Source organism: Mustela nivalis (genome assembly GCF_964662115.1).
Source record: "Mustela nivalis genome assembly, chromosome: 10".
NCBI lineage: Eukaryota > Metazoa > Chordata > Mammalia > Carnivora > Mustelidae > Mustela > Mustela nivalis.
Genome location: NC_139029.1, coordinates 41,202,010 through 41,220,254, shown reverse-complemented (window position 1 = coordinate 41,220,254; position 18,245 = coordinate 41,202,010). Strand labels below are relative to the sequence as shown.

The window sequence follows — 18,245 nt, the reverse complement described above, 5'->3', positions numbered from 1 at the left end:
TAAAAATGTGTGTTGGTTTCCTGAGGCTGCTGTAGCAAATTACCACAAACTTGGTAGCTTAAAAACAAGGGACATTTGTTTCCTTAGAGTTCTGGAAGGGTCTGGCACCAAAGGGCTGGCTTTGGAAGCTCAAGGGAAGAATCTGTTCTTCGCCTCCTCCAGCTTCTTGGGGCTGTTGGCATTCCGTGGCTTGTGTCTCCACTGCTCCAGTCTCTGCCTTTTTGGGTGTCTTGTCTCCTTTCCGTCTGTTGTCTCTCATAAGGATGCTTCTCATCGGCTTTAGGGCCATGGGCATAAGCCAGGAAGATCTCGCCATCTTAGCTTCATTTCAACTGCAAAGACCCCTGTTCCCAATAAGGTCACATTCACACGTTCCAGGGATTTGATGTGGACTTAACGTTTCAGGGCTCCTCTTTAACCTACTGTACAGTGAAACTTGAAGGCTGCCTGTATGAAACAGTGATATTTGATTCCTGATAATGAAATGAACTGAATACTCACTAAGGAGACGAATTCAACTATGATCCTTGATTTTGATCAATGTAATACTTTTAAAAAATCCTACTCTGAACACAAAGTGAGAACTTAAACTAACTCAACCTAAAACCGTCTCCTCCAACCCAAATTGTCATCTTTATATTATACATGGTTAAAACAAACAAGTTTGGTGTAGCTGTTTGGGTAATTTGGGAATAGGGCCATTTGGCGGAGTAATTTGTGGCTATTTGGCTTATGATGAATTGGTCATTTGACACGTTGATTTTTGGCCAGTTGGCTCTTGGAGAATTGATGTTCGTCAAGTTGGACCGTCTCCCACGTGGGCCCGGGGCTTGATGTGTGGGGCCAGGCTGTGAGGCCCCCGTGGGCGCCTGGCAGGCTGAGTGCCTGGTCCAGGATTCAAAGATCATCTTAGATCGGGAGGGGAGAATCCCAGAAGACCTGGCTGTCCCCCAGCCTTGGCCACTGCTTTATTCTGAGACCCTGCTCCAAGTGATTTGGGAGCTATGGATAATAATGGAATGAGAGTGACCTTTTATTGACTGTGTGCTGGACTCTGAGCTAAGCTTAGCCTGTGGGCATTTGACCCTCCTAGCCAGCATGTGCAGCAAGCATGATTATTCGCGTTTTTATAGATAAGGGAAGGGAGGCTCAGAGAGCTTGGTTTATCTGACCATGAGCACGCTGGCAGATGAATGGCAGACCAGGTAGCTCTGTCTCTAAAGCCCATGCTATTAACCATTTTGTCTGGATGGATCAGGTGTAGTCCTTGTCTTCAAGCTGTTGCCGGTGCAGTCAGTCAGCTCATTCAAAAAGAATTTCTGTGGGCCTCACTGTGGTCTGCCAGGGAAGCCTTTTCCTGTTTCTTCAGATGAGGAAACTGAGGCCTGGACACATTGTGGGATTTACAGAAGGTCACCCCGCTGAGCAGCATCAGAGCTGGGACTGGAGCCTGGTGGGGCCTCATTCCCCCTCTCTGGGCAACCTCTGGCTCCTGGATTTCTCGGCTCCTTTGTGTCCTTTGTGGTGTCTCTGAAAGTGGGACAGACCCCAGAGGCCTCTCCGTCTTCCAGCTCTCCTTGTTTATGTCCACGTTAATGGGCCTTTGCAGGCTGGTCCAGCTGTCGGGGGTGAGCCAGCGAGCCACCTGGAGCTGCGTCTGCCCCAGAATGTTTACGGTGCGCGGAGCCGAAACGAAACAACATCCATCTTGTTGACTGCTCCCAAACACTGCGCTCATTCACGGCAGGCCTGCTGACAGGGTCCCCGTGCTTGGCAGCAAGCTGCCACAACTCACCCGGCAAAACCTGGCAGCAAGCAGGCTGAGGAGGAAGCAGGCGGGCTTTGGGGAACTCGTGTCCTAAGCCCAGGCCCTCTGCCCGTTTTCTGTCCACCCTGTTCTCCAGCCAGATGCGTGCATTAGGATGGGACCTGATGACGTCAGGGCTGGCCCAAAGAAACGATGCCAGGGCACTGAGCTGGCATCAGAAGCACAGGTCTGTGCTAGCTAGGCTTCAGGGAGGTCCAGGGAGACCATCTCTGTAACCGTGAGGTGTCCAATGGTCGAGGCAGGCAGTTACTGGCAGCCCGGCATCCTGGAGGGAGCCGGGGCTCGACCCCAGGCAGAATCTTTGAGATACACTCAGTTGTTCCTATAAAGATCTCCTCTCTCCCAGGCTGCTAAGGAGAGTGTTACCCCTCCGGCTGCCTTTAAGAGGTAGAAGGCAGGCGCCTGGAGTGAGGGCCTCATGGGGACTCCAGAGAACTGCGTCTAATCCTGATGTGGCCATTGCTGTGTGAACTTGGACAAACCCCTTGCTCTCTGTGGGCCCCAGTCTCCCTTTTCTGTAAAACAGAAGGCTGAGATTATATTATCTTTCCAATAGAAGTTTTAGCGTGTTTTAGCCCTGACACTTTACCTCAGAATGACTGAGGTATATGCCTCTTAGGATGTGTATGTGTTCTCCATGGGAATGGCCTCCCTGGGCCTGGGGGAGTCCTGTGAGTGGTCCATGAGATGGCCACTGTAAGCCCAGGCAGGGGATCCTTCCATGCCTGGAATTGTCAGCCCTGGGCCCAAATCCCAGGCCAGCTTGTTTCTAAGTGTGTTATTCAGGAGAAGTCATTTCACCTCCCTGGGCCTTGGTTTCCTTACCTGTAAAATGGGCTAATTGATCTATCTAGCAGGAACGTTGAGAGGCTTCAGGGAGGCTCAGGGAGACCATCTCTGTAACCGTGAGGTGCCGAAACATTTAGCCTTGTGATCTGCCCTACCAGGTATGGACATGGCTTACATCACACAGTAAAGGCTGCAGGAGGGGGACTGCTGGTCTTCCTGGGAGCATCCGATCACATAGGAGAGGGTGGCAGAGTCAGGGAAGGCTTCATGGAGGCAGTGGCCCTGCTGGAGAGAGGATAAGGGAAGGAAGGTATGCTCCTTCATTCTTGAGGGTGGGGGAGCACTTCGGTCCCAGCACTGATCCATCTGATGTCTTTTTCTATTTAAAGGTCCATGTTGGTCACCAGACTATGGGTTCCTGAGGGAGTACCAGTGTCTGTCTCATCTCCGTGTCCAGTGCCCAGGCCTGGTACATAGTAGGAATGTGGGGAGAGGGTGTGGGAAGGAAGAGACGGATAGGTGTTGTTTTTATTGCATTCCAGAGAAAGATTTGGGTTCCTTTGGGAAGTGGCAGGCCTGTCAGGTAGTGAGGAGCCCCAAGTATTAGGACCTGGGAGAGCGGGGGAGGCTTGGGTCCTGTCCAACACCAGCTCCTCCTCTGGGTCATGAGGCCTTTTGATTGCAGATTCTGTATGGCTCTCTGGGCCTAGAACACGAACATTTAAAGGCACCCCAGTGTACTTCCCTTATCTTTTAGGAAAGGAAACTGAGTCCCAGGGGCTGGAAGCTGCCTCAAGACATGCAGGGAATCTTCAGGAAAGCCTAAAACGCTGGGTTCTGCTTCCCTGCCCAGAGGGCCTTTCCTCGGACTCTTGACCTCAAGTGTGAGAAAGGGGGTCAGCACTGAATGCAGGGGTCGCTGGACCAAGATATACAGCATCGATCGTTTACTTTGAATGTGAACCCGTCTGTCCCTCCCCATGGAGTTCGTGAAATGTAGCCTCGTGGGCAGACTTTCTCTTCTGCAGGCCCAGCACCCAAGGGCATCCTTGAGTGGGCTGTCCTCATCAGCTGCACTCCCTAGAGAACCTTCCGCACAGCCTAGAGCAGAGCCCCTGCTAGGCCAGCCCTCCGTCCACACACACCTCTACCCCCTCGCACAGGCTGGCTCATATTTGGAATGAAAACACTATGAGGTGCTGCTTCCCAGTCCCCCAGACACGCTTGTGGAAATGTCCATGATGTCTCCAACCCCCACGTCTCTGGGGAATCCATGGGGTTCAGCCAGTAAAGCTGGAATGGCTGGAGTGAGGTCTGCCCCAAGGGTTACATCTTAGAAAAAAGGCTTCTTGTCTCCCTTGGCTTTCTAGATCTATCTTGGCCTCATTCATGGATGTATTCTTGTCTAGGTTTGTTCTTCAAACTTCCACCTGAGCCACACGACTGAGTGCACAGGGGAACTCTGCCAGGAGAACAGGCTGTGGGGGGGGGGGGTGCAGAGGGGAAGTAGTGAGGGCCTGTATGGGGGGTGGACAGCAAGAGGCAAGGGCATAAAGAATTGGGCAGATCCTTGAACAGCTGGGCACCACCGCAGCAGGGAGTGAGTTGGGAGCCGGCAGGAGAGGGGCTGGAGCAAACAGAAGGTGCACAGTCTCGTTTTCCTGGCTTGGAGAGTCAGAGGCTATCTTGTGGGTAGTAGGGGCTGAGCAGGGTTAGGAACACGGGGAGGCTGGTTGGACTTCTGTGCTTTGGAAAGAGTACCCGGAGTGTAGGGATCGCATTCAGGAAGGAGGGGAAACTGTCCTTCAGGAGAAAGGTGGTGGTGGTTTGAAATGAGGCAAAGGTGGGGAGGCATGGGAGGACCAAGAGTGGTTAAGTAGAGGACTAGGGGCTGAGGGAGAGGAAAGAGCTGAGTTGGGGAACGTTGCAGGTGAAGAGGAAAGTTTGGGATGGGGAAGGATGTGGGGATGTGAGCCTGGTCGCAAGGTCTCAACCCCCCCGACCTCTGCTGATCACCAGGGCCTGTACCTGCTCTCTCTGGCCTGTCTCTCCTGGGGCTTCCCAGAGTCAACCTGGCACACTCCACCTTGTGCCCCCAGCCCCCTTCCCTGGGGACCCGCCTGGAACCATGTGCCTGCCTTCTCATGGACCCTTCTGGGCTCAGGGCTATGTGTCTCTGAATCCAGAAACAGACCCTGGGTCTCAAAGACATCAAGACAGGGGCCGGCCCTAGGTGTGTCTCAGCACCATAGAGTCAGACACACTTGGCTGCATGGCTCTTCTGGACTCGCCTCACTGTGTGACTGTCAAGGAGACCTCGCTTTCCCTGTCCGAAATCTGAGTTGTCCGGGGTCTGGGGTTCACATCAGTGCTTCCTTTTTCTAACAAGGTCCATTTTGTCCTGCCTCCTTTATTCTTCTCAAATGAAATTCATAGATAATGTAACCTGCCTGCACCCAATTTTTAAAAAATTCCATATAATGTTTTAGTTGTGTTATAAAAAGGAAATAAGGGACGTCTGGGTGGCTCAGTCGGTTAAGTGTCTGCCTTCAGCTCAGGTCATGATCCCAGAGTCCTGGGATCAAGTCCCACTCAGGGCTCCCTGCTCGGCAGGGAGTCTGCCTCTTCCTCTGCCCCTCCCCCTGCTCATTCTCTCTTTCCGTCTAATACATAACAAAATCTTAAAAAAAAAAAAAAAAAAAAAGGAAAGAAACAAAAGGGAAGTAACTCCTGAGTGACGTGTAATTCCCTGTATGAGCCGAGGCACGACTCTCCAGAGGCGGGATGAGGTCGTCAGTCACCCGCACTTGTGTGCGGCCTCCCCAAACCTGCCAGCCACAGACGTACAAATACCACAGGCGGAGTGACCGAGGTGACGTGATTTTCTGAAATGGTGAACAAGTCTTGGTCAAGTTCCAAACATAACACAGTACAATCTTCCCTCAATTTACATGGTCGTTCCATTCCTGGAAAATTCAGTGGATGTTAAAACCATGAAAGAAGTTGTGTATATGTAAAATGGGGGTAGTTTCTAGGCATAGACAACCAGAATGCTCATGTACAGTTATTTTGGATATCTGGAAAGATACCCAAAAGTTACTGGAGGGCTGGCCCTCCCTGTGGGCCATCCCTGACTCCTCCCCACTAAATGGCAGTGGCTCCCAGTCCCTGTGACCAGTAGAAAGTCCCCCACTGACATTCACTGTGCCCTCTGGGGTAGAACCCCCCCACCCTAGGGATTGCCCTAGAGAATCTCTAGGGCAGTGATGCCCCTTGTGCCTGGTGGGTGAGGGGGCAGATTGGAATGCTGGCTGTAGTTCCTTGGGGAGGGCAGAGGAGGACAGCTGAAACCCTGTGGGATAAAGCTAGTCAGGGAGGGCTTCCTGGAGGAGAGGCCCTGGGAGCCATGTGGTTTTAGATCTGGAGTCCCAGAGCAGGGGATTATTCAGAAGCCAGAGCACTTCTGTGACTTCCTAAGTAGGCTTTGCCAGCTTTTCTGGCCTTACTGTGGGGCAAATTATCTTTTCCATGGACTCTAAAACTGAGCTTCTCTGAGGGATGAGGAAAGGTCCCCTCTACCACTCCATTCTGTATCCCAGGATGTACCCTCTCCAGGAGGTGGAAGTGTCTTCCTACAGATTTTCTCAGTCAGAACAACTGATTCCTCCCAGAGAGACCCGAGATGTCCTGTGTTGGAGGAAGGGGATTTTAAGACGTGGCCTCTCTCATCCCACCCCAACCCCCCACCCAGCTGCCTGGAGCTGAGCATTTCTCCCCATTGTTATGTCTTCCTTCTTGTTTCATATACTTCTGAGGAGTGAGGGAAGAAAAACCCACATGAGCATAGTAGTTAATTAGCTTGATATCAAGGGAAGGAGTTTTAAAAAAAAGTTGAACATGAAATAATAAATACATGCCTCACATAAACATTTATGGTCCTCTATTTACTGAAAAAAAAAAAGACAGATGGAATATGTTTGTCTTTGAGAAGTTTTTATAGATTCAACAGCCATTTCCTCTGGATTGTCATCCCATCACTCTCGGACTGTTTGGGGCTTGGATAAAAACAAATGGGTTTCAGTGATCATCACTGTGGCTCCCTTCCTAACGATTTGGGGGCAGCCAGGGGCCTGTGTGGGCTCAGGGCACTCCAGGTAGTGGCAAGACTTCTGATGGGAGATGTGGGAAACCTTACAGTCTTAGAACCACCGACTCTCCTTGTGGCTCATCGGTGATGTCACAAAATCTTGGAACTGTAGTCATTGAAATCCCTAGCTGTGGAAAAATGCATCATCATGGAAGGAGAGAATTGGGGAATTTTAGAATCCCAGATGCATGGAAATTTATCATTTTGGAATCTTCGTGGCTCAGCATGAGGAAATGTAGAAACTGAGAATTTTAAGAGATATCAGAGTTTATTAGACCCCCTCATACTTACATATGCTAAATAACCACAGTGCTTTCTTCTGCCAGCCCTTGGATCCCTGCTTTGTGCCGCTCCCTCCTCATTCAACCTGGAATCTTCTCTCACTCCCAGAGCAGCATTAGTAGTCATTTACACTGGGTGTGGGTACAGCCTTTCAGCCTTGCCCAGGGAAGGAGCTGGGAGGAGGAGGAACAGCAGGGCAGGCAGAAGGCTGCATGAAACAACAGGGGGAGGGCAGGGGTTCCTACAGACTCACCATGACCAGAGGAAGCCCCAGAGGATGTGCTGGGCATCACAGCTCTTCTGTCAGCTGCCTTATCTCATGTGGATGTGCCTGTACCCTGTAGGTATATCCCTTCTGGAAGCCATTAACAGGAAGTGTACCCAGAGGTTCCGTGGGTATGCTCACACACCCCTTGTCCTGCAAGTACTGGTGATGCGCTGGGAGGGAAGGGGTCCTATTTATGGACCAGGGCACTAGATGAGGATCCTGGCCACGGTAGGTCTATGCTCAAGGATGGATTTTAAGCACAGTTTTAAAATTATTAAAATAGTAGGGAATATTTCAAAATGTGTAATACAGAGTGTTTTTTCATTATTTAAAAAAATATTTTATTTATTTGCTAGAGAAAGAGAATGAGAGAAAGTATAAGCAGGAGGAGCAGCAGACAGAGGGAGAAGAAGGCTCCCTGCTGAGCAGGGAGTCAGGTGTGGGACTTAATCCCAGGACCTTGGGACCATTACTTGAGCAAAGACAGCCACCTAAACTGACTGAGCCACCCAGGCGTCCCAACACAGAGATTTTTTTTTTTTAAGCTATTGGAAAATTTACATAAGGTGAAATTCACATTACGTGTGATCGTGAACAATTCGGTAAATTTCGACAAATGCACAGCCATTAAGTCAGAAGTGCAGACACCATTATAATCAGCAATTAGGACTGTTCCCTCACCCCTCCAAAAGAATGATGAGTTTGGAAAACATTCTTTTAATGAAGCCACTGCTCTCCTTGCATCTACTCTGTTCCTTCTGAAGTCTTTTTTTTTTTTTTTTTTTTTTTTTTTTAAACACAATGCTCAGACATGGTCCTGCACCGTAAGTCAGGTCTGGTTGCTCCTACTCTCCCCCTCTGATGGCTTCCTGCTCTAAACCCAGATCTTCACTGGGACCTCATAACCCTGCCTCTCAGGTCCAACTTCTTCATGACCTGCCTCTTTCACCTCTGCTCAGTGGACAACAGAGACACCTGGACTTTCTGTGATCCTACCCTGGAGAACGCTCCTACCTCAGGGCTTTTGTTCTTGCTGCTCTGTCTGTGTGAGTGCTCTTTCCCCTGCTTTCACCTGGCTCCTCCTTCCCTTCCCTCAAGTCACTATATAGACCCCCTGACTGTCCTGACTGCCCCCATCTCTCTGCATTTTCTAGCTTCTTACCCTTATTGTAAATTCACAACACGCATCTCTAGTGATAGTACAGTATATATTTATCTGTTTACTTTTGAGATTGTTTTCTCCCTTACCTGCCTTCCTAACCTGACTGGTACCGAGACCACAGCATTTCTGATGATGAGTGTCTGGTCCTGACACATAGTAGGCATTCAGTATACATATGCTAAGGAGACAAATGAATAAATAACATTTGATGTACATTTTACATTTGACATTTAAAAATTTTTCAATTTTTTGTGACTCGGGTTATTTTAATGTTTATGAAGTTTGAATCTTGCTCTTTTTGTTCTATATCTCTTACAAATATTTTCTCTTCTAATTAGAACCTTCAATAAATGCAGCAAAACCCCTCATAAGATGCCTTCTGATGAGGCAAGTTCATATAAAACATCACTGGCCCTGGCCTCTGCTCTCTGTCCAGTCCCTTCACAAATGGGGCATTTAGAGCCCATGTTTCTCTGTGGCTTACAGGGCATGCTGGCCTTAGGAACTGATTGCCCCATAACCATATGAGAGGTTCTCAGTTCCTGTGTGCTATGTGTTTTGCGATAATGGGCTAGTTCCAACAGAGAGAGACAGCGAGAAAGGGAACACAAGCAGGGGGAGTGGGAGAGGGAGAATCAGGCTTCCCACCAAGGAAGGAACCTGATGCAGCATTTGATCCTAGGACCCTGGGATCACAACCGGAGCCAAAGGTAGATGCTTAACTGCTGAGCTACCAGGTGCCCCCTAATCATTCTTTTATTACTGGATATATATAGGTTGTCTTCACTTCTTTTCTGTTATAAATGACCCTGAAGTGGTAAATTAAGAGATGTTTGTTCATTTTAACAAGAATGTTCAGAGTGGTGAGAGTGCAGGGAAGAGTTGCTTTCCTATACTGCTGATGGTATAAATTGATATATTCGTTTTGGAGAGCAGCTTGAACTGCAGGTAATAAAATTCTTAAAATTTTGCATGTCCTTTGACTCAGCAGCCCCACGTCTAGGAATTTATCTTAAGGCCATAAATATGGATGGACATAAAGACAGGTCTGTAAGGACATTCATTACATGATGGTTTCTACTTTTAAAACTTTCTGAGCAATCTTAATCCCAACTCTTGAGGAAAGGTTAAATAAAGCATGTATAAACATATAATGGAATACTGTACAGTCATTAAAATTATTTGCTGGAAGGGGCTTTTTACAATTGGCTATACCAGATAAGCTTGTATCAGTCCTTTCTTCTAGATAAATATAGAAACCAACTCTTTCAAGACATTAAAGGGCCATGAAGACATCCAGGGCTTGAAAAACCAACATTGTAAGGAGAAAAGAAGTACACTGATGTGAATCTGACACTCTGTGGCACTTCTTCCTTCCAAGTATTAGCCAGTTTTCAAATGGTATAGGACCCAGAGTCAGAGAGCTGTGTCTCTACAGCCTTACTTTATTAGAGAGACAAAATCTGGAGTTTAAGATTACCAAGATAGGCAGTTCTGGAAGAGCCAAAATCCCATGGAGACAGGCAGTGGCAAAATGCAAGCCTAACATTTAGTATGTTGCTTTGCCTTTCAAAACATTTGTTGCTTCTTAAGTGGCACAGGCTAAGTGGCTGAGAGAGCGACCAAGGATAGCAGTTAAGAGGTTGAGAAGCTAGGCAGAGCTTTATTTCAACAGCCTCAAGTTCTAGGAAGATAAAACTGAAGCTTATTGTTAACCAAGGAGGAAGAGCCCTGGCATCCCAGGCTTCTAGCTGGGGTCCCTGAAGAGCAGCATCCTTGGAGAAAGGATGAACAAGAAATAGAGCAACTTTTACAAAGCCTTAAACCCAACTTTGAAACAGCTAAAGACTAAACTTCCCCTCCTTTAACTTCCTTTAAGAAGCAAAAGAAAATCCCTCTTTTCATGCACAACATTGGGAATTCAGTAAAAAATTGTGAGGGATAAAGGAGGCAGGACCATGGGTGGGGGGGGGATCATGGTAAAAACAGACTCATAGGTGATCCACATTTTGGAGTTATCAGAAACAAGATTTAAAATACCTATGATGAATATATTCAAGAAAATAGATTACCAAATGGAAAATTTCAACAGATATCTGAAAACTATAAGAAATCAAAGAAATGGAAAATTTAAAACTGAAAGACTAAATTTAAGAACTCAAAATATGGATTTAATAGATTAGATATAGTTAAAGAGAAGATTAATGAATTGGAAATAAGTTAGGGGACAATAGACTGAAGCATGAATTCAAAAAGGATGGATATTACCGAAAATAGCATAAAAGATTCATAAAACATGGTGAAAAGGCCTAAAGTACATTGTTTCCCCAGAAATATACAGGGAAGATAATGGGTAGAAGTCATGTCTGAAGTGATAATGGCCAACAATTTTCCAAAACTGACAGAAAAATGTTAAGTCACATATTTAAATAGCCCTACGAACCTCAAGCACAATAAATACAAAGAAATTCCCAGCTAGGCACATCTTAGTCACAGACTGCTGAGAACTAAACATAAAGAGAAAACCTTAAAAATAGGACTTACGGGGGTAAGGTAGTATCTTGAAAGACATAGAGATGACTTTCTAATAGAAATGCTGTAATTCAGAAGACCATGGAATGATTTTGTAATGTACTAAAATAAGGTGACTGCCAGCCTAGAATTCTATACCCCCAGAAGTCAAAGTGAAAGCACAAAATGTCAGACAAACAAAAGTTGAGAGCATTCCTTGCCAGCAGACTTACAATTTTTTAAATATCTTCATGCAGAAGGAAGTAACTCCCATATGGAAGCAGGGGGAAGAGAAAACATTTGAATAGATAGAGACTATATAAAACAACAATGATATCTGGTGAGGTTTAAAAATATATGTATAATTAAAATACGCAATAAAAATAACCCAGAGAGAGACAGAAAATGCATGTGTGTAAAGAATCCCGAGGTTCTTGTACTTTTCAGGAGGTGGTAAATATACTAATCTGTATTAGATTGTAGTAAGTCAATGAAGGATGCTATAATTGCTGAATAACCACTAATAATAAAAGAATGTGCATTTAACAAGCTAATAGAGATAGAAAATAGTATGATTAAAAAAGACTTGATTAATCAGAAAGAATGCAAGGAAGGAGAGGAAAAGAATATAGAGTAGGTGGGACAAATAAAACACAGTAAGATTATAGATTTAAAGCCAAATGTAAGTTAGTTATATTAAATGAAAATGGTATAAATGGACTAAATACTCAAAAACAAAGATTGTCAGAGTAGATAGAAATTATTTTCTAGAAGAATATTGCATTAATAAGGATGCTTTGGGTCGTATGTAACAGAAGGCCCATCCAAGATAGGCTTGAAACACTAGGGGAACTCTGCTCTTCACATAAAAGGTTCTTGGTGCCACCAGTGCTCCAGTGTCTGTTGTTTTCTTACCATTGTCTTCCAACTAGCTTCCCTTGGGATGACGAGATGCTCTCTACTAGCTGGGGAGGCCTCATGCCTCTTCAGTTGCCTGTAGAGGAGAGGTTGGTCTTTCCCCAGGCTTCAAACTGAAGTCCCAGGACTCCTATTAAACCAGCTTGTGTTGTGTGCCCAGCTCTGAGCCGGTCACTGTGGCACCATGGCTGGTAACAAGAGATCATACTAGTGGGTTCAGGCTTCCACAGCCCCCTGTGGAATGGGGTTAATCAGAACAACAGTGAGAGCACACACTCACATGGTCTCTCCTGGGTTCCAGGTGTTCTGTTGTAAGCACTTTACATGTGGTATATGAACCCATTTCACTTTCATGAACTGGCACTGAGATGTTAAACCATTTAACTTAGACAGGTCACAGATAGTCAATGGCAAAACCAGGATTCCAATCTAGTCAGTCAGGCCCCAGAATCCTGCTTTCTGTCTATGCTGTGTCTCCTCAAGCCCCGTAGAAAGATATAGGAAATATGGACCTTCTTAGGGACCAAATACTAGGTGTTATGGACAGGATGTTTGTGCTTCCTCAATCCATATGTTGAAGTCCTAACCTGCACATGACTGTAATTGGAGATGGGGCCTCTAAGGAAGTAATTAAGGTTAAATGAGGTCATAAGGGTAGTGCCTTGGTCCAATACAATTAGAGTCCTTATAAGAAGAGGTTGTATGCATTCCCTCTCTCCCTTCCTCTCTTCTTCTCTCAATCTCTCTCTCTCTGTCTCTGCATGCACTGAGGGAAAGCCTTATGGGAGATATAGTGAGAAGACCACCATCTACAAGCCAGGGAGAGAGCTCTCACCAGAAACCAAATCAGCAGGAATCTTGATCTTGGACTTCCTGTCTCCAGAACTGTGAGGAAAGGACATGTCTGTTGTTTAAGCCCGCCAGCCTGTGGTATTTTGTTATGGCAGCCCAAGCAGACTAATACACTGGGGAAAGCAATCACTGTATCCAGTCTAAATCCCTTCATGATGTGGAACAGCATCAGGCCAACACTGCCTTCCAAGTCCAAGAGAGCTGGGCTTGCATCTTGATTCCACCCTTTCCCAGCTGCATGACCTTGGACAAGTCAGTTACTCTTGCTCTAGAAAATGGCATTCATAATTCTGGCATGGAAAGAGCCTAGTATTGCTCAGGTTTCACTAGCCTGAGTCCCCGTAAATGCAGCTCAGCTTTAAAGGGGGAGTTTATAGAGTTTTTGTGATGTGGGCTAAGAGACGAGGGGCTATCAGAAGCCTGGTGTGAGGCCTTGAGGGCTGGGCTCTGGAGCTCCAGAAGCCTGCCTGGGTTACAGGCCCCCTGATGGCTGTGAGTGCCCCAGGGCGGCTCTAAGATGGGGGATTGGACCCTGGCCCGCCCATCCCAGCCAGGCTATGAAGATGAGAAAGAACCTGGCTATCTGCCTTCCTGCTTCTCTTCATAAGCCCCCACCTCCTGCTGTTCGCCAGGCCTTTGGGCCTGGTGAGGAAGGGAGAGGGGACAGTGCAGCTTCAGGAGGCAAAAGGGGTCTTGTAGGGGGGTGGCCACACCATCTGTGCCTCTGCTGTGTGTCCTGAGGGAGCCATTCGCTCTTTCTGGGCCTGAGAAGGGGAGCCCCTTGTCTCCTGTCCTGTGGGACCTATGGCGTTCCTTCTCCTGGCCTGACTCTACCACGACTCAGAGGGAGAAGCTGAGGCCCAGAGAGGGGGCCAAGGCCCTGCTCTGCACTGGAGGAGCCTGCAGCGCCCAGGCTCAGACTCGAGACCCTGGGAGTCTGAAGTTGCCCTTCTTTGGCCATCAGTACTCCCTATCTGGGAGCACATGCTTCTGTTTCTGGAGGCACAGACCAACCAGAGAGCCTATGCCTGTGTCTCCTCTGCCTGTTAAGAGAGCAAAACGGAGGGGCCTTTATGGAGATGCTGACTCTGCACCAGACCCTGTGCGTCTAAGTACGGGAACTCATTTAATCCTCACAGCCACGTTTGGGAGCCGGGAGTCTTAGTCCTATTTTCTATATGAAGAAACCGAGGATCAGAAGGGTGAGGTAGCCCATCTAGGGTCAGATGGCCAGAAAGTTAATGGTAGAATCAGGCCTTCAACCTAGCTGTGTGGGTCACAAAAGCAAGTCACAGTGTCTGGCATGCGGAGATGTGGTGGTTAACTTGGGACAGTCCTTCCAGCCACCCTCTTCCCCCGGGTTTCCAGGCACCTTCTGTGGGCCTAGCCATGTGCCAGGATAGGGAAATCCCCGAGTGGGCCCAGGTGTCTACAGAGCCTGCTTCCTAGGCAACCAGGACAGGCGTGGCCCTCATCTGGGTCCCTGTTTTCTGTGTGTGAAGTAGGTTGAACAAAATTATGTCTCAGGATGCACTGACATTTAGCAGCTCTGGGCTCTACAACCCCTGTCCTTAAGGAGTTTATAGACTTGTGGGGGAGGCAGGGTTTTACATGCCCTTAACAGCATTGGAGTGGTAGTACAGAGTATGACAGTCTTGATTTTGTGGGGATGTTGTGGAAATTTAGAAATAAAATATGTCAAGTATTTGGCTGTGCCCAGTGAGCATAAAGTGTACCCGAAAGGGCAGCTGGTCATAGGGACTTCTGGGAGCTGAGGTGGGGGAACTCAGGAAGGGCAGAAAGGTTCTGGAAGGAGATGCATTTCTACCATGCTCTGGGGGCCCAGAGGAGTTTGGGAGGTGTCAGGCTACCCTCATTGGACAGGCAAGGATGTGTGGAGCATAGCAGCAAAGCATTGTGGGAGTGCAAGATAACACCCAGGGGACTCTGTGGCTGCAAAACCTACAGTATTTACTGTAGGTTGCCCTTTACAGAAAGAAGTTGGCTAGATTAAAAATGTCTGCTAGACTAGAGAGCGGAGTCAGAGGATTCAGTGTGAGTCTGAGCCCTACACTTGCTGCGTGAGCTTAGGAGAATTGCTTGCCCCCTCTGAGTCTGCCCAGCCAACTCTCGGGGGTTGTAATGAAGCTCATAGGTGATGGCTGCAAGACGTTTTGTGGACTGCAAAGTGTCACCAGCCTGGCACCGGGAGGGCACTAAATGTCTGCTTGTGGGCAAATGAGGAATAGTCACCATGCAGGCCTTCCTAGACCTGGCTGCTGGCCGCTCCAGGGACGGCAAGGGGATGGCATCTGGACCCGAGATGCTGAATGCATCATTGTTCTTCTTGTGCAGACTTGGCAGGTTTGAGCATAAATTAAAATTCTTGTGGGGAGTCACCTTATATATGGTACCACTTTATAGCCAAGTCATTACGGTAATTTGCAAAACTCTCTGGTGTGTAACTGGAGTCATTTGCTTCACATTTGCTGGCTGTGACCTCATTGAAGCCGCCTGGTCTTGGATTTGGTGACCCCTGAGCCTTGGGGACTTGGTCTTCTGAGTCTGGACTCAGGGTTATCCAGACCTGACCTTCCAGCAATAGAAGGCAGGGTCTTGCTTTGCACAAGAATAAATAGAAGAAATCATTCTGGTTACCATCCTCCTGCCTTTTCAAGTGCTTACTGTGAGCTGGGCACCATGCCAAAGGTGTTGTGTCCATAATCTCATGGGATTGTCCTCACAGCCTGTGAGTAGTTATTAGCACCATTTGATAGATGAGAAAACAGAGACTTCAAGAGGAAAGTAAACCATACTCTTACCTAGTTCCGGGGAGGCCAGTCACGTTCCACCAGGGGTTTGCTGTGCGACCAAGGCAGGTCCTTTCCTTCTTTGAGCCTCAGTTTCTTCATCTAGTAATTAAATGGATGGGCAGTCAGTCCCAGCCCTGAATTGCTCACTAACTCATAAAAATGAACACAGGCCTCCCGCACCCTCCAGTTCTGCAAAGAAGCATCACTTACATGAAAGCCAGGTTCAGGATCTGCTCTTGGATCCAGTGGTACAGTGGGGGAGATATGGCTGCTGGGTGTAGCCCCTTCCTGGGGCACCCCCAGCCTGCCCCAGGGCCAATGTGCCCCTCTCATTCCTCTGCCTCTGTAGAGAAATACTCCATCCTCACTCCCCAGAGACAGAGAGTGAGCAGGGGTGAGTCCTGTGATGCTTTTGGGGTCACAGAAGCAAGATGCCAATAGGCACGAGGGCAGTGGCAGGTCTTCTGGCTGACTTGGGCCTGTGGTGGGGAGTGGTGGCAGCATCTCTGGGGCACACGTTATAGCCTCTGGTTTTATATCCAGCCTTTGAGAAAGCAGATAGCCTAGGGAAGCCTCTGGCACGGGCTTTGGGAGCAATTGCCGGGCAACCTGGTATGGTCACTTGCCAACTCTCATGCGCACATCCCTCTGCAAGTTAGGGAAGCTCATGGATTTATCCAGGGCACTGTGAAGGTCACACAAGACAAGGGCCTGAATGGGCTGGGAGCCCCAAAGCAGCATCAAACTGTGACCTGCTCCATCTTTCCTCCCTCCAAGAGCTGGCTTGTTTATTTGCTGTAGGAAGACTTTTTACTATATCTAGTGGAGAAGAAGCTAGCAGGCCTCAGTTATTTGCTGGGTAATAACTGTTTTGTGTTTTGTTTTGTTCTCCCCATGGAGGTGATGGGTTTGCCTTTCAGGTGTGTTCCTTACTACTTTGTGACCTTAGGTAAACCACTAGACCTCTCTGAGTCTTCATGTGCTTGTCTGTAGGCAGAGTAGTCTTACCCATCTGGCAGAGCTGTCATGGAGACTGAGGTTTAGGAGTCACTGGAATGGTTTTTGACCTCCCCAAAGCCTCCCCAGCATGATCTTCATTGGAGTCATAGGTGGGGATGTTTGCTAGGGGATCCCTAGTTGTTCCTCAGTTGCCTGAGAGGCAGCAGGACAGGACCTAGGCTTTGAAGCCTCAGAGATCTGGGTTTGGACTGTGGCCCATCTCTTACAGAGCTCTGAGTCTGATCAGAGGCACCTAATCTCTCCAAAACTCAATTTTTCTCATCTGAAAAATGGCTAGAATGAGCCCACCACACAGGGATGGACACTTAAATGGATCGATGTGCCTGCTGTCCAGGAAGGGTTGATAAATGCTGGGCTCCCCCATGCCTCTCTACACATCCTCCTTGAGTAACCCAGAGGCCCCCAGTTCATCTGGTGGGTTTTTGAAGGATGCTCAGAACCCGCTCCCCGACCCAAAGATTCTGGGAGAAAGACCCTGGCGGAACAACCCCACGTGATGATTAAGCTTTCTTTGCTCCAAATGCTATTAATGCTCATAAAATTATCCACAGTTTTCTGAGGCCCAGGCCCAGGGTTTGCCTCAATGGGACAATAAAAGCGCATGCAGAAACGATTTGGAACAGGGAAAGACCGCCAAGCAGGGACGGAGCTAAACGAGCGGCAGCCTGCTCTCATTAACTCAGGCTGTTCACATTTGTTACCAGGGATTTCTTTTTAATTAAAAAACAACCAAGTTATTAAAAATAAGCTTGTGAGGGGCTGGCCCAGCAGCAGCCTGAGCCAGCAGGAGTGAGCATTCCTTGCAACGGGAATGAGCCCAGGACTCAGCCTGGGAAGGTGAGGGGGCTTCTGAGCGAATCTTCCTCCGTGCCCTCTGGAGGAGGCTGGCCTGTGCCTGGGAACACAGAGGCTCCTCTGAGCCCCTTCCCTGCCCCAGACCTTGGGAGGGTTGCATTCTGCTCTGCAAACTGGACTGTGCTTGGCAGGTGGATGCCTGGTGACTGGCAGAGCTGTGGGCACACAGCGAGTTAGCACTGAGTGTCCAGCTTCCTGGGCAGAAGGGCCTGCCTTTGGGCTGGGCTGGAATTAAGGTTGGGGGGCAGTGGATTCCTTGAGGATGGGGCCAGGTTTTTGTCTTAAGAAGGCTGCTGTGTCCCACGCTGTGCCCTCGGACTGCCCTCTCCCTGTACCCCTCTTCAGGCTGTCCCCACTCACCTTCTTTCCTCTTCCTGTCTTTCTTTGCATAGTGAACGGGAGCTACGGCCACTGCACCCCAGCCTCGGAGAAGAGCCTGCTGGACCTGGACCTTGTGGAAGGCCCCGGCCCCACCTGCCGCCAGGGCCTTTTTCTCCCTGCAGGCACCCCACCACCTCGGGGCCAGCCCCCAGCCTGCGAGAGGCTCCTGCATTTCCCCCACCCCAGCAGGTAAGTGCTCCATCCTTACCCATCAGCTGCCTTCTGTGGACACTTCCTGAAGGCCAAGGACCAAGGGTCTTGTCTGCCCTTGTAGGATCTAGTCTGCCTGGTTATGGGACACATGGGGAAACTGAAGCACACGAGGGCCAGGGACCAGCCAGAGGCCAGTAGCACAATGAAGGAGGCCTGGTCTAAGCCTTGAACCCCCCACGTTGCAGTGCCTCATGAGAGACAGAGAT

General features: G+C 48.5%; 1 protein-coding gene across 5 annotated transcripts in view; it reads left to right on the top strand.

Annotated features, from left to right (window-relative positions):
- Nucleotides 1–18,245, top strand: part of GLIS1 (GLIS family zinc finger 1) — a 214,280-nt gene that overhangs the window by 110,690 nt on the left and 85,345 nt on the right. For all 5 annotated transcript variants that reach the window (XR_014299982.1, XM_082688507.1, XM_082688508.1 and 2 more), the window contains one exon: nt 17,838–18,015. Coding sequence is in view for 4 of the 5 variants with exons in the window: in XM_082688507.1 (XP_082544633.1) it covers nt 17,838–18,015 (178 nt within the window). In the remaining variant the exon portion in view is untranslated. The remainder of the gene's footprint in view (nt 1–17,837; nt 18,016–18,245) is intronic.